The sequence below is a fragment of the Xiphophorus maculatus genome, chromosome 3 (assembly GCF_002775205.1).
Source record: "Xiphophorus maculatus strain JP 163 A chromosome 3, X_maculatus-5.0-male, whole genome shotgun sequence".
NCBI classification, from domain to species: Eukaryota; Metazoa; Chordata; class Actinopteri; order Cyprinodontiformes; family Poeciliidae; genus Xiphophorus; species Xiphophorus maculatus.
Window position 1 is genome coordinate 4774427 of NC_036445.1, and position 14759 is coordinate 4789185.

Here is a 14759-nt window from a genome sequence, read left to right on the forward strand (position 1 = left end):
ACAAACATGTACCAATAAATAAGTAATCAAGAGTTCTGACTGCAGCATTGTCAGCTGGTCCGCTGCGGATTGAGAGCACTGCTGAGGGTTTCAGGATCTACTCCAGCCTTAGATACTACATTGGCTTCCTGAAGACAAGCTGGTACTTCAAGTAAGTCTGAGAACAGAGCATCTTTCTGACCAACATCCTGTGATAAGACAATATTTGGATTCCAGCATGTGTATTTCACACACATTTATTGTATGTGCAGTGTGTTTTCCAGGTCTGGATTAGTACAATTCTAATCAGAGATTTTTTGTCAAACATTTATCACATACATGAATATTAGGTTAAGTTAGATAATTTATCTGAACCACTGTTTTCCAGGTAGAAGTGATTATATAATGTATCATTTCAGTAAATTGAATTTGAGGATTTTCTTCTACTTTGCAAGGATCAAAATTATACATACCATTTCGAGTACAGCAGGTAAAATTAACTTTGAGCACACATTCTCGATTTAAATATTTCTAATAGTTCAAATGATGTAATATAATTCAATAATATTTCACACATACAAAGGAACATGGTAATTTTGCAAGCTGGACCTCATTCACATTTATTTTGTGGCTACCAACACGTTTCTGGCATAATCCTAATTGGACCACCAACCACCTTTTCAGTAGAATTAGTATAGTTATTTTAAAATGCTTAATCAGTTTATTATTTTAGCTAGCAAGTTTTAAATACACCTTAGGCTGGAACTTTAGGATGATTTCAAATCATATACTGAGAGGCGGCGGATGAAGAAAGACCCTTCTCCAAAACCAGCACCTTCAGTCAATACAAATATTTTGAGACATTCTATAAAAATGTTTTCTGGTCAAATAAGATTATCACTGAGCCGTGATAATGAAAAGAAGTTTTAAGTTTTAAGAAAATTGTATTGTCATATACACTCAGTAAAGTTTTTAATCCATTTTAGCAATGTCTTTAATTTTTTTTAATTCATTTTACATTTCACCCACTAATTATATAATTAGTTATACTAATTATATAATTAGTGGGTGAAACTAATTATATTTTCATGTGTGCCATACACACATGCCAATATGAAACACCAGGTTCAAGTTCATCCTGCTTCCAGCATAATAAAATTACTTTTCAAGGAAAGGTTCTCAGTTAGATTTCGTTTTTTCAAATTGTTACAATTATGATTACAGTTTTTTAAGCAAAATGAAAGAAAAAGATCTCTTAGATTAGTTTAGTTTCAGAACTTGGTTTTCACTCAGTTTTGGTTTGACAGGTTAAAAATTGTTTCTTAAAGGGGCTATAGCACCACCTGCTGGAAGACCCAGCAATCCATGAGGTTTAACACTCATGGATTCAATTTGAGTTGTTTTTCATTTACCGAAGCTTCAAAAATCCTTGTTATTAAAAACATATTGCATTTCGGCATCTAGATGAGATTTAGATTACTTTAAATATGGCATGTGTGAGACGAGCTGGTCTGAGTATTTTAAAAAATACTCATGCAAGTGTCCTGTTGATGTCAGAGATCAGAGAAGAATCAGAAGACTGGTTTAAGATGGTACAAAGGCAGCACTGACTCAAATAGCTTGATACTAACAAGGTATGCAGAATGCCATTTCTGAATGCAGAACATTTTAAAACAGGAACTAATTGGGCTGCAGCAGTAGAAGTGAATGTCAGTCCTGTCACATAGGAACGTTAAGCTTAGGCTATAGTTTGCAAAGATTTACTGAAGTTGAACATTATGCATATTTTTGAAACAATGTCTGGTAGAAGAGTCTTCTTTTTAGCTGTGAAGTGCAGATAGTGATGCCAGAATTTGACATTAAAAGTATGAATGCATAGATCTGTCCTGCCTGTAAAAAACAGGCAGGATGTAACTGTGTAACTGTGAAGCATTCTGGGAAACATTTTCTTGGCACATTTTGAGCCTTTTTTGTACCAATTGAGAGCCTAACGCCATGTTGACCTGGTTCTTGCCTTTGTAACCACAAAGTAATATTCTATTGTCTTCATGCAGTCTTATAAAGTTTGTATCATCTAAAACGGGTTCTCAATTTAATACAGATCTCAGTTTAATAGACAATCTTTGGATTTGGTGGAATGGGAATCTGCAGTAACTGTGATCCCATCATGTCATGGAACATAATATCTTGATACACCTTGTTTAATGTAAGTTATGAATAATTAGGCAATTCTGGAAGTAAAAGAGGCTCTAAATTGGTTCTAGCAAAGTGTAAAAGTGTAGCTAATAAAGTGACTGAAGAGAGTAATTTGTATATTATAGTCGTAATATACATATATATATATATACAGTAGATCTGTGCTTCACCCTATGCTTTTAGGGGGAGAAAAATTGATCAAGAGACCAGGACAAAGCCAGGCAGCAGTATGCAGAAAGTCTGGATTGAAATGTTAAACCCAACAGAGAATGACAAAGGTGAATACATCTTGGAGATGTTTGATGGAAAAGAGACACACAAACGGCTTTATGAATTGTCCACAGAAGGTAAGGCTCTGGTTTAAAACAGAAATTCTATACAAATAAGAAAATCTAAGGCACAGAAATTAGATTGTCAATGTTGTGAATCTTCTTGTATCTTTCAACAGCATTTGCTGAAGCCTTGCTGGAACACCAAAGGTTAAAGTAAGTGCATTGATTCAAGGGAAGAAGCTTGAACGTTTTGCTGTGTCAGTAACAGAAAACATGAATGAGTCTGAATTAACAAGTTACCAAAAAAAACAAAAAACAAATGCGGAGTTAGCTTGTTTGAAATCGGTACAATGCAGTGTAAGCTTAAACTGACTGTCTAATTTCATCCCTTAGGCAACTGGCCATTGCTGAGAAAAGTAAGTCCCATGTGATAACCCTCACACCCTATGTTTTTGTTTTTATTTGAGCTTAAATGATTTTTCTTTGGGTATTCCCTGCTGATTTTTAGATCGCGCCAAAGTAGTAAAAGGGCTTCCAGATGTTGTAGCCATCATGGAGGGCAAGGTAAAACGTTGTCAGAAATTATAAATAATTCTAAATGATAAATACCTCAGACATTCTCTATTGCCAACCATTTTTGTTGTGATATCTTCTCAGTCTCTGTGTCTGACATGCTTCATTGATGGCGATCCAGCTCCTGAGATCTTCTGGCTACGCAATGATAGAGAAATCCTTGATCAGACTCAGTTTACCATTACTAAGGAGTCCAAGCGCACCTCCATCACTGTCAACAAGGTTACCACGGAAGATTCTGGAAAGTATAGTATCTTTGTGCGCAACCAGTATGGCTCTGAAACTGTTGATGTGACCTTGAGTGTGTACAAGAAGGGTGACAAACCTCCAACTAATGCAGTAGAGATGGGTTAAATTTACAAACTGGAGGAATGCCACAGTTTTACCTAGTCAGATATTTTATTTTATACACCAACAGAAAGTGGGACATCATGATGATATGGGAAGAAAATGATACAACATTTTGAAATTCTTTTACAAATTCTTTTATGAGCATAGCTGGGTAAATACCTTATAAAATAAATTTTTGCTGCAATTAAAGCTGCAAATGTCTTAGGTTAGGTAAGCTTTGCACATCCAAGTTAAATGCAAATTATCTCAGTCAGGCTCAATAGAGACCATCTGCGGACATTGGTTTTCAAGCATTGACAATGGACTTCTAAAGGCAAATGATTAAACTTCATGTGGTACAGCCTGGGGCTAAATATGAATTACGGTTTTTTTTTTTTTTTAGATTGTGAAACCCATTTTTTCTACATTGTGTTGGTCTATAAAGTAAAATTCCAGTAAAACTTCATGGGGTGCAAAACATGGAGTAGCTAATGCATTTTTCTTAGTTTAGTTCTACAACCTCCACTTGTGAGAACTGAAGTTGGCATAGCTCAAATAATACTTGCCACTCAAAATGATAGCATTATTTTTGTTTGTCTGTGTGTTTGCTACTATTTTTGCATGTTTATTTGAGCTAGATTATAGATCAGGTTAGGTTACAAAAATAATTGTATCATTGTGATTGTTTACTAGATGCTAATACAGATTAAATACAACAGTAAAACCTTTCTGAGCTGGTTTATTTTGGGGAAACTTAGTTTAGCTTAGTTTTACTTTAGAAGAGAAGAATACTTGATTTTTATAACGCTTCTGCTATTTTAATGTTGCATTTACTTGCAGCCTTTTAGTATAAAGATTTTAGAAAAAACAGATGTATTGTTTGCCTTGTTTCGTTGTCAATAAAGCTATTTCCAACTTATTATTTTTGCTGCATTTCTTTTATCCCCACAAAATCAATTTAGTGAACTTTATAATCAAAAATGTATTAAAAAGTGACAGTAGGTCAGTTTGCTCAATTTTGCAACAGCTCTGGTCTTTGAGTTTAAAAGCAAAGTCCTCAGTGTCAATAACCCTGATATTTGGTGCCACATGAGGTCAGGTAAGATCCATATTTGGAGATTCAGCGATACACTGAGGAGAAGCTGCAGAGGTGAATGGAACAACTTTAATGTTGCATGAAAAACCTAGTCTAAAATTAAAATATCTGCTAATCTTGTCAATTTTATACAATGTTAAACAGGAATGAAGCACAAGCAATAGTAAAATTCTATTTTTGATTATCTATGCTCTGTTTGCATCTTGTCTTCTCTTTATTATAAATGATTGTGAACAGTGCATACATAGAGTGAATGTTTTGAAGACTAAATTTGCAGATGATATGTTGTACTTTACCTTAAGTTGTGATTTAAAAATTTCCTTGGCTGAGGCTGAAGCTTAAACATAAAAGAGTAACTGAACTCTGGGTTGTTCAAACAATCCTCAAAGGACTTTGCTACTCACTCGGCATTGCACTGTGGAGCCTTTGCCTTTGGGTATAAAAAGAAGCACGTTTGCATTCATTTTCTTCACATTGTGTTGAGCTTCACACAGCTGTCTCAGCTTCCAAATACTTTGGTGAAGGAGACCTCAGACTCTCTAGAAGACATGGATCTCAATGGAACATGGCAGGTGTACTCCCAGGAAAACTACGAAGAGTTCCTCAGAGCCATGGGTAAGAAAAGTATTCACACATTTAACTTTTATCAACACAGGCCAACACAACTTTGCATTGCAGATGGTTGTAATTCATGTCTAATGTCACATAGAATATCAACAAATCTCTTCTACTCAACAGAACTCCCAGAAGATGTCATCAAGATGGCCAAAGATATCAAACCAATTACTGAGATTAAGCAAACAGGCAATGACTTTGTCATCACCTCCAAGACACCTGGAAAGACTGTGACAAACTCCTTCACCATCGGGAAAGAGGCTGAAATTACCACCATGGATGGCAAGAAGCTAAAGGTTACTAACTTTTGTTTATCGTTTATACAGAGACAAATAATATAGGTCTTCTATAAGCATTCTACATGTCTACAACACGTCTTCAAAAATATTCCTTATAATGAAATTTTATCTCATATTATTGTTTTTTAACCTCTAAATGATCTGTTATTTGCTTGATTGCTGGTGCTGAAATCTGTCTTCTCACCCCTCAGTGCATTGTCAATAAGGAGGGAGGAAAACTGGTCTGCAAAACTGGCAAATTCAACCACACACAAGAGCTCAAAGGAGGAGAGATGATTGAGGTATGGTGCATCCAGATTTTAGTCTTGCAGAAACACGTATTTCTGAAAGATAAATACACAATAAGTTTCCAGACTGTTTGATTATAAGCTTTAAAATATGTGTCTTGTTCTGTCTTATTTAGACTCTGACTGTGGGCTCAACGACTCTTGTCAGGAAGAGCAGAAAGATTTAAACCTGACAGTGACAAAGATACAATGTCTATTTAAATAAAAAAAAAGTTTGCTTAATACGTCTGGTTTGTATTGTGTCATGTTCACATGTGGTTAGTGGCGGCCAAAAAAAGAAGTATAAATCAAGCATTGAGCATATCTTTGCTGACACCATATAAATGTCATATTTTCTAAAGAACAAAAAGATTGTACCTGCAAAATCACATTACTGGCCATGCAAGGTGCTGAGTTCAGCATAGTAGTTGGGCACAGTTCATTTTGTAGATTGATATAACAAATGAAGTGATCTGAAATCCATGAACATTGCCATCAAATGCAAAACACAATAGGAATTTCTTCTACTACTACCACCAATAATAACAATAATAATAATCTATGTACGATACATAATATTCTGAAATATTATGTGTTTCAGAATATATTTATGCTTGTTTAACAATATGTCAAACAAGCATAAAAAAACAAGTAAACGGGTAGAACATTTTTAATGAAAAACTGATTTGCTCAAAAGATAAGCAACAAGTAAATATGGGTTGAAAGGACTGAAAAGAAAAAGTGTGACAAATGTCCTCTCATGATGAGCAAAAATAAGTAACAGATGCCATCAGTTTATGGCTCTTGGACCTCTATACAAATACCTCTCCACGTATTGTCCATAGTCTGTTGTTTTACATGGTTTGCAGAACAATTGTGTCTGAAACATTAAATATATTGCGATAAAATACCTCAAATCTTCCTAAATACTTGGCATCTTGAGCTGATGATTTCTCCTGTGCACTTAAGACCTGTCTTCTTGAAAATGTTCACACATTGACATTTTGAGTACTCTAAATGTACATAATAACCTTTGATCTTATTCTTCCCTTGTAAAAGACTAATGCAGGATAACGCTTTTCTTGACTTAAAATGAGTAAGTGAAGTTCTCAGTAGCCCTCAGTTTGGTTTTTCAGTGGTTACAGGACAGAAAACGTTAGCACACTTGTTTTATTTTTTAATTGTTTTTATAAATTAAATCAGAACTATTTTTGGACTAGATAAAATAACACAATATCACCCCCTTCAGGAAATTATTAGTATATGTTCCATTGCAATCGCAACAATAAGCCTGGGTGGATCAGGCAGGCACATCTGGAGATTGAAATATTCCTATCTCTGTCAGATCCCTTGGGATTTAAAAGGTTGTTTTTATCTCCAGACCCAAAGTTTCAATAAGGTGTAGATCTGGACTTTGATGTGACAACTCTAGAATTTTGATGTTTGAATTTATAAAAGCACTAAAACATCTAAAAGGCCTTTTCATAGCACTTTGCAATATCACATTAGCTCTCAAGGACAATGAGGGTGTAGGTTCTCTGTCATCAAGGACAGATCCATTTGCTGAATTACATCAGCTTTTCAAGAGCCGCATGAAGAGAAGTCCAGTCACGTTCTGTAGCACCCATGGAACAGAAATACCTTTCAATAAGACAGTGCAATGTGCCTCCTGTGTTAATAATATGATGTACTGAGACTATGTATTTATATCTCATATAATGTAAAATTACAGAAGTTGTTTTATTTGTGAATGCAATATGAAGGTCATGATTTTGTAGTATGCAGCAGAGTCTGTATCCAAGATAAATTTCCTTTAGGACAATAAGGTCCATCTTATCTTATCTAGATCCCCCAGAAAAAGCATCCTTCGCTTCTTTATGCTTTTGCTCCCAGGTTTCCTCTTTAACATTTTGCATCAGATATTATTTATTGTTCTACTGTCAGTTGCATTATCATCCTCTGCTCTTCTAAACTACCTGGGCAGTTTTTGATGTGTGAATCCAGCATCGGATGCGAAAACAATCACAGTGCTGTATATAACAGTGCCAAAAAGTCTTTTTTTGTTTTGTTACAATTAATGTTATACATTTTTCAACAACTTAGGGCAGGCATGTCCAAAGTCCGGCCCGGGGGCCAATCACGGCCCGCGGTCAGATTTCATACGGCCCGCAGCTTCGGTCTTATAATGTATTATTTATGGCCCGCCTGCACCGTGAAACAGAATAAATAAATCAGAAAACTTGAAACTGTAATTCCTCCTTTCACCAAATGGTGGCAGCACCACTTTAATACTATCAGTCTCTGCCTCCGTGCAGCGAACCGCTCTCCACTCATTTCTGCCATGGCCACTGCAAAGAAAACGAGGAAAGTTTACAGTGAGGGCCGCCGCTTTCAAGAGAGATGGGAATTATAATACTTCTTTTCTGAAAATCAAGGCAATTGTGCTTGTCTAATTTGTAATGAGACGGTTGCCTTTTTTAAGGATTTTGACGTAAAGAGACACTACCAGACTAAACATGCTAACACATACAACAAGCTAACAGGAAGTGACCGTGCTGAAAAACTGAAGCAGCTCCAAGCTGGACTGGCATCACAACAGCGATTTCTTTGGGCCTGAGTCAAAAGAAAATACCACCAAAGCAAGCTACGATGTTAATGTTAATAGCTAAACATGGCAAACCTTTTACTGAAGATACATTTATCAAAACTGTGTTATGAAAATGGTGGAGAACATTTTGCCCTGAGAAGAAGCAAGAATTTGCGAATGTTTGCCTGGCAGTAACAGTGTGGCACTGAGAGCTGAGGACATGAAACTGAGTATTTTGAACGGTAACATCTGTCACTATCAGCAGTGAAGAGCCAAAAGAACATTTATGCACCTGGATTTATGGCACTTATTTTAATTAAACTCTTGAGTAAGATTTGGTTATGAACCTGTAGATGTGATACAAACTATTACTTTCTGAAAGATATTGTAAATGACGAGCAAAATTCACTTGTTTTAATTTAATAATAGACAATTTTGCATTACTTATAACTCCTGTTTAAAATGTTCTTGAGGCAAAGATATTTTTAAACTCATGTAAATTTAAGGTATTTTATACAGTTTGTTCAATGTTATCTGACTCTCCAGATATGAAAGAAAAGCAGAATTTCTGCTTTTAGAGTTGCCTGAGTGGCTTATATTTGGTTATTTTGTCATTTGAAAAATAAAGATAATTGTGACAATGAAAATTGTTTTATAACGGTGTGTATTTGCATGACACTTTTGTAGTTAAAAAATGTCCGAACAAACTATTGGCCCCCAGGCATCTTGACTTTATCAAATCTGGCCCTCTTTGCAAAAAGTTTGGACACCCCTGACTTAGGGTGTAATTTTCTAATAATTTTTTTTAAAAAATAAATTTTAACAAGTAAATAAGTAAGTACTTGTAATATAGGAGAAAACAGAAAAAGGAGAGACAAACATGGGGGAGGGAAGGGATTTATTTTCTTTTTTTTTTACTTTGTTGTCAGTTTAAAAGTGCATTCTTTCACATTTTTAACACCAATTAAAACCAATTTTAATTAGGGCATGTCTCAAAATACTTGGTGACTTATCAAAGGGAGAAATTACCAGCCAATTGTTTCCGTGTTTCACAATTTAGAGTAAGGAGACTTTGCTACGTCATGTGACCAAAAGAAAAGGGGGAACATTTGAAAATAGACCAGAATTCTGTAAATAAAAGTACTGAGCCAAGTTTAACTTTCAGATGGCGGAAGATCACCTGAAAGCTAAAAACAGCAACAGTTTGGGTGATAGTTATCAGATAAAACAGGGGTTAAACTTAGGCACATTTGTCAACAGAGTGTCGATCTTACAAAATGCAAATAGATTGAAACTTTAAATCCATAAATAAGCAAGTCTCCTTTAATCCAATCACTATTTTTATATTGTTTTATATAATTTGCACTAAGCATTTTTCACCCTACACTGTGTAATACAAAACAATAAAAAAACATGTGCAAGATCTCCGTAAAGATAACAGTGCTGGGTATGGTTAAATGCTATAGGCAGGAAGGGAATTTTTTACGTTTTTTTAACAAAAATATTCTTCAGTATTGAAGTTAAGACACGTCCTTAGCATGTCTTATACATTCAGTGTTATTACTAAAAATACTTTTGTCAGACAGGCATCAAACATGGCCTGTAAATGTACATATGCTACAAGAACTTTATACATTTCATTATATACATGGCTCCTGAACACAATTCACAATCTCTTTGTTTTGTTATTTTCTATGCTGGCCATAAACAGCTTCAACTCTGCAAAGGGAAAAGAAAAAAAAAGAAGAAAAAACAAACACAAATGAGCCTTAACGAAGGACCAAACAATCACAAAATAGAGAATTCATAAAGATAGTCCATTGCATTTCCATCTAGCATCCCAACCTGGCGTTTTAAGGGTAAATCTGATTACAGTGCAAGAGGGTAAACATCAGGCAGCGGCAACAGGCAACAAGTGTGCCGATAATCAGATGGTCAATAAGAGACAGAACTTGTAAACAAACATCAGCCTTCTGTCTCACGCAGAGACCCTTGGGCCACACACGTCCCTAAAGAAAAAGCTCCTTAGTTCTCTCTCACTTCAGCACAAATAGGTGCAGCTAACAGGAACACGCGAGCGTGGCCCTCTTCCGCATGAAAGCTGCACCACCAAAGCTGCTGAAGAGACAGACTACTGAAGGGTAGTAACAGTACTGATTGTAGAGATGAACAGTAAGGAAATGTCCGCTCACCACAGAGGCAAGAGAGTGGAAGTTATTAACCACACAGAGGGTGCGAAAAATATGCAGCAAATAACATTGCTTTGGTTACACACAGTGCTTTCAATCGCAACAAAAGGACTTGTACAAAATAATGCTTTGATAGAGTGTAGCAGGCTTTGGACACACTCAACTCCTATAGTGCATGTGCGCACAGCGCAATAAAAAAGGATACAGGAGTTGGTTGTTCAAGGCCTGTGTGCCATGGTCTCTTGTTACCCTTTGAGGTCAGTCTTTCAGCTTGTCCTGTACATAGCTACTAGCTCATGTCAAATAAAACAGCTTTTTCCCTGCAGAACTGCAGTTGAGTGCCTTTTTCATTCCAAACAAGTAAAGTAATATCTAGGAAAATAAAAGGGGGCCTTTTTAAAAAAAAAACAAGTGCTACAAATGTGAACTTACTTTAGCACCTGAAGCTTCGGAGCTCACTCCAAAGATTCAACTTCAAAACGTATGTAAAAGAGAAGTGTCTGTCCATAGAAATGGACCGTAAAAGTGATGGAGTTTACCTGACCTACAATACAACCCCTATTTTGGGAAAAGGACACTCAATCTGCTTTAACAGCCAACACTAAAAAGAACAAAACAAAAAAGAAGTTTTAAAAAAAAAGGATCCAGTCATCAAAGAAACTGGCTCCACTAAAGGCATGGCCAACCAGCAAGGCCACATGGCTGTAATATCTTTAAAACAGTTCTAAAACTCTAACACAATTTCAAATGCCCAACTTTGAGAGGATTTAAGCCAAAAATGACAAATCTATTACAACCACGGGGTGTTCCTGGAAAGCGAGTGCCTATATAGAGTCGCAGTACATTGGCTCGATATAAATGAGGTGGAGGTTTCTATCTCAAGCCTGCACTTTCAGGAGGCTCTTTAGCTGAAAGGCCATTATCTCTCTGTGGTCACAGGATCCCATAGGGAAAGACACCCAGTGACTGGGAGGTTTGGGCAACACGCTGGGCGAGGGCGGCTCACTGAACTTAGGCCCTGCATAACTCGGGCTGCCCTGAGTTGCTAGCAGCGTATTAAGGTGAGACACTGCACCCTCCCAGTTTTGATCGTAGGTGGTGACGAAACGGACAGAAGCATTCTTCTCCACAGACGCGGCCTGCCGTGCCTCCGGAGACCTGTGGTAGGTGGTGCCCTTGTCGCTCCGGCGGTGACCGTGATGGTGAAGGCCCCCCGCCACTCCCACGGATGCCACTACTGCTCCGCTCTGGTCGCGGCTCCTCTGCTTGGCCTTGCCGAGCTGGTGGCTCTTCTTGGGGCGTTCAGGGTGGGAAATTGGAATGTTGTACCTCTCTCCACCTCCCATGTTTCTGTACTACCTGTCACCTAAAGGAGAAGATCATAACGTCATTTGGGTGCATAGTTCAGGGATTCCCCCAGTGTATTATAGGCCTGGCGGCCCGCTGTGCTTTACTAGCCCCACCGCCAGGCTCAGGCTAAGCCTTTCTTGTTTATGTTTTTAGGAAAATAATAATAATAAAAAAAATTCAAAATTGCTTCTTTTCTTTTAAAGCTGGATTGCAAGTTTCTCTGTTGCTCTGAGTGTTTCACTGGCGGAGCAGATTTATTCCTAAAAGATGTTTATAGAAGATAGGTTTATAGTTTATGCATTTAAAGCTGGACCAATCACACCATTGGCGCCTCTGCACGTTGCCTCACACGCTGCAGTGCGATCCACACTAAGTTTACCTCAGCGTGGAACATGCACACCTCCTTTCCACTGACTTAAACAGAAGTGCAAATAATTGATATTCATTTTAATTGTATTTTTTGATTTGTTGTTTTTAAGACAAGTTGTGTGTTTAAATAGCGTTTCACTGACACTGTTTATAAATGTCCTGTCAACGTAACACCTTTTAATACAAAAACACGGTGGACCACCGGTGGACCGCCTTGGCACTCCTACCACCGGGCTTAGCAAGTTTTATGGGGGAAACCCTGTAGTTGTGAAAATGCATTGCTATTGACTTGTGACTAAAACTCAGCTTCATTTACCTATAAGTACTTAAACAATAACCACACTGCAAGTACCATATTTCGCAACTTCTAGTCTCCAATTTAATGGACAAAAACTATTGCATGTTATTTTTCTAGTTGTTTCCTAATTCTTGGGGGGAAAAAAAATCTGTTTTTGTTTTGAACACAGAATGCATGATAACATCCGATGCAGACTTTTTATTCTGTGACGCTTGTGTAGAAATAGGGGTAAAGATTGGCAAAGGGACGAATGGACTCAGCCCTCTTGAAGAAAAACAGCGCCTACGTGCAGCAAACACCAGAGCGCTGCGCCCCTCCCCCACTCACAGACCGAGCTCCAGCTCACCTCTTTGTTGTCAGGCTGAAGACGATGAGATCTTGCTTTAATCTCTCACCGCCGATCGGTCCCCAGGTCCTCGAAGTAGTTCTCTGTCTACTTCTCGCTGCACTTGTGTGTCCAGCAAGGTCTGAGGTTTTCATGTGCCAATGATCGTTGTTTTGCCGTGAAGCCGAGCTGAACATCAATTCACCTCGGCGCACGATGCTCCAAGAAGTCGACTGCCTGTAAAACAAAATGGTACAGGAATGTGTTTTGAATGTCCAGAGAAATAAAAATGCACATAATAACGGTTAAACTGCACATCAAATTATGTAACAAAGCATTCATTACTTGTTATTCGACTGTTTTGCAAAGTGCGTCATCAACAGCCGAACACCGTTATCCTCCTCATTTTAGATATCATAACATTGAATGAAAAATGGGATAATTGTTAAAAAAAGGTTACTTAGCAAAACTAAATTAATTCATTGCTTAATTGTTTCAGAATCAATTGAAAACGATTTTTATGCAAGAACATTTATATCTGAAAAAATCTAGTTGAATTACATCCCGCATTATGTTGTTATTAACTCTTAATAACAAACATTTTCTAAAAAATCAAATTAATTAAACATCTACGTGAGTCAGTCTGGCACCCAACCAAAACAAAGAAACTGAACTCAACATGGCGACCGCATACAAAGCTGCTTCGCTTACCGACTTCTTCAGGCTTTGTTGTTGAAGCCTTTCGTCGAAAAAAATATACTTAGCCTCGGATATCCTTCGGCAGATACTGTAGGAAGAACAGCAAAGCTATATTTCCTACAAATCTGTCACTCTCGAGGCTTATATGTTGTTAACAGTGGCCGTAAATACGCCACTTCTCCCTCCCGACACTGAACTGCAACAAAATGGAATCTGTAGCACAAATATGTATTCGTTGCGCTGCCAGTTCTGACCAATCGTGTCTTGCCTGCGAGGCGAACGACCAATCGGCGACCAGAGGAGCAGACGCATTCGAGCCTGTTGCCAGAGCGCTGACGTCAATCGCTAATCCTCCTCCCCCTTCCTTTGTTGGGGATGTTTTCGGGTATTTCCTGTGAGAAGTCGGAAAAACAACACCGAGTAGCTGTTTTCGCCTCAAAAATTTCACATGTTTCATACTAAATTTGATTTAAAAAGACCCCGTTGACGCATAAAACACAACTACATGTATGCAGTGTCTTTATATGAACCTATGCTTAATGGCGTCAACAAACAAGATAAATACATTTATAGTTTTAATTTTTTTTAAGTGTCTCGACCAATACCTGTCACAGGAAGTGTGTTTTGTCAGCATTCGTATCTATGTAGGTTAAATCTGCTATGAGGCTGAGCAACAGGCTGTTCAAATACAGACTGAAAAGGCTCCATCCCCCCACAGTCACGCTTGTCTAGGTGATAAAACATCTTGCTTACACTGAAACTCTGTTTTATAATTCTTCTTGGTAATTAATACTGTCATAGTTGTCACTTGTCATAATTTGTTAAATGTTTATAATGAGTTACTTTATGAATTTGTCAGATGATTATTACTATGTTTTCTGTCATATTGCGGTTTGAAAGCTGAGAGGCAAAGACCCAACTCAGACTCAGACAACAATGTGAAAAAGTTTCATCCATGACATAAGTTAAACTGTTTTAGGCATTTTTGTGAAGATCTCATTTTCTGTTTATTCACAAATCTTTCCTACCAAACCACTGAGACTTTCACTAAACAACTGTAGTTATACATGGATTAAATCAATTGATCCTTTGTGCAATACTAAGTGGTTTTGGTTGTAACATGACAGTTTGTAATTTTGGAATGATGAAAACTAGAAATAAAGTCTGTCTGGTATATTTTGTTTGCTCATTTTGAGTTTACAAGTCATTGATTAACATTCTAAAGTTTGTTTTTAAAATTCCAACTCTTGTTTGTCTCCTAGGACGTTGGAGGACTTTGGCTAATGGCATTACAGCTAACCTTAAAAATTTTCCAG

At 37.2% G+C, this 14759-nt stretch overlaps 3 protein-coding genes across 3 annotated transcripts in view; 2 read left to right on the top strand and 1 right to left on the bottom strand.

Moving 5' to 3' along the window:
• Nucleotides 1-4325, top strand: part of LOC102231864 (myomesin-3-like) — a 56733-nt gene extending 52408 nt beyond the window's left edge. The window contains exons 32-37 of the mRNA XM_023329411.1: nt 46-151; nt 2359-2522; nt 2624-2660; nt 2841-2863; nt 2956-3011; nt 3105-4325. Coding sequence (XP_023185179.1) covers nt 46-151; nt 2359-2522; nt 2624-2660; nt 2841-2863; nt 2956-3011; nt 3105-3374 — 656 coding nt within the window. The 3' untranslated portion in view covers nt 3375-4325. The remainder of the gene's footprint in view (nt 1-45; nt 152-2358; nt 2523-2623; nt 2661-2840; nt 2864-2955; nt 3012-3104) is intronic.
• A 578-nt stretch (nt 4326-4903) lies between these two features.
• Nucleotides 4904-5871, top strand: LOC102229689 (fatty acid-binding protein, liver-like). The gene is made up of 4 exons (XM_005806476.2): nt 4904-5061; nt 5185-5357; nt 5552-5641; nt 5764-5871. Exons 1-4 carry the CDS (start codon nt 4995-4997, stop codon nt 5812-5814), a joined length of 381 nt encoding a protein of 126 aa, XP_005806533.1. The 5' UTR covers nt 4904-4994; the 3' UTR covers nt 5815-5871.
• A 3223-nt stretch (nt 5872-9094) lies between these two features.
• pnrc2 (proline rich nuclear receptor coactivator 2) lies at nt 9095-13656 on the bottom strand. The gene is made up of 3 exons (XM_005806475.2): nt 13456-13656; nt 12766-12981; nt 9095-11768 (listed from the first exon to the last, which is right to left on the bottom strand). Exon 3 carries the CDS (start codon nt 11746-11748, stop codon nt 11281-11283), a length of 468 nt encoding a protein of 155 aa, XP_005806532.1. The 5' UTR covers nt 11749-11768; nt 12766-12981; nt 13456-13656; the 3' UTR covers nt 9095-11280.
• Nucleotides 13657-14759: the final 1103 nt, after the last annotated feature.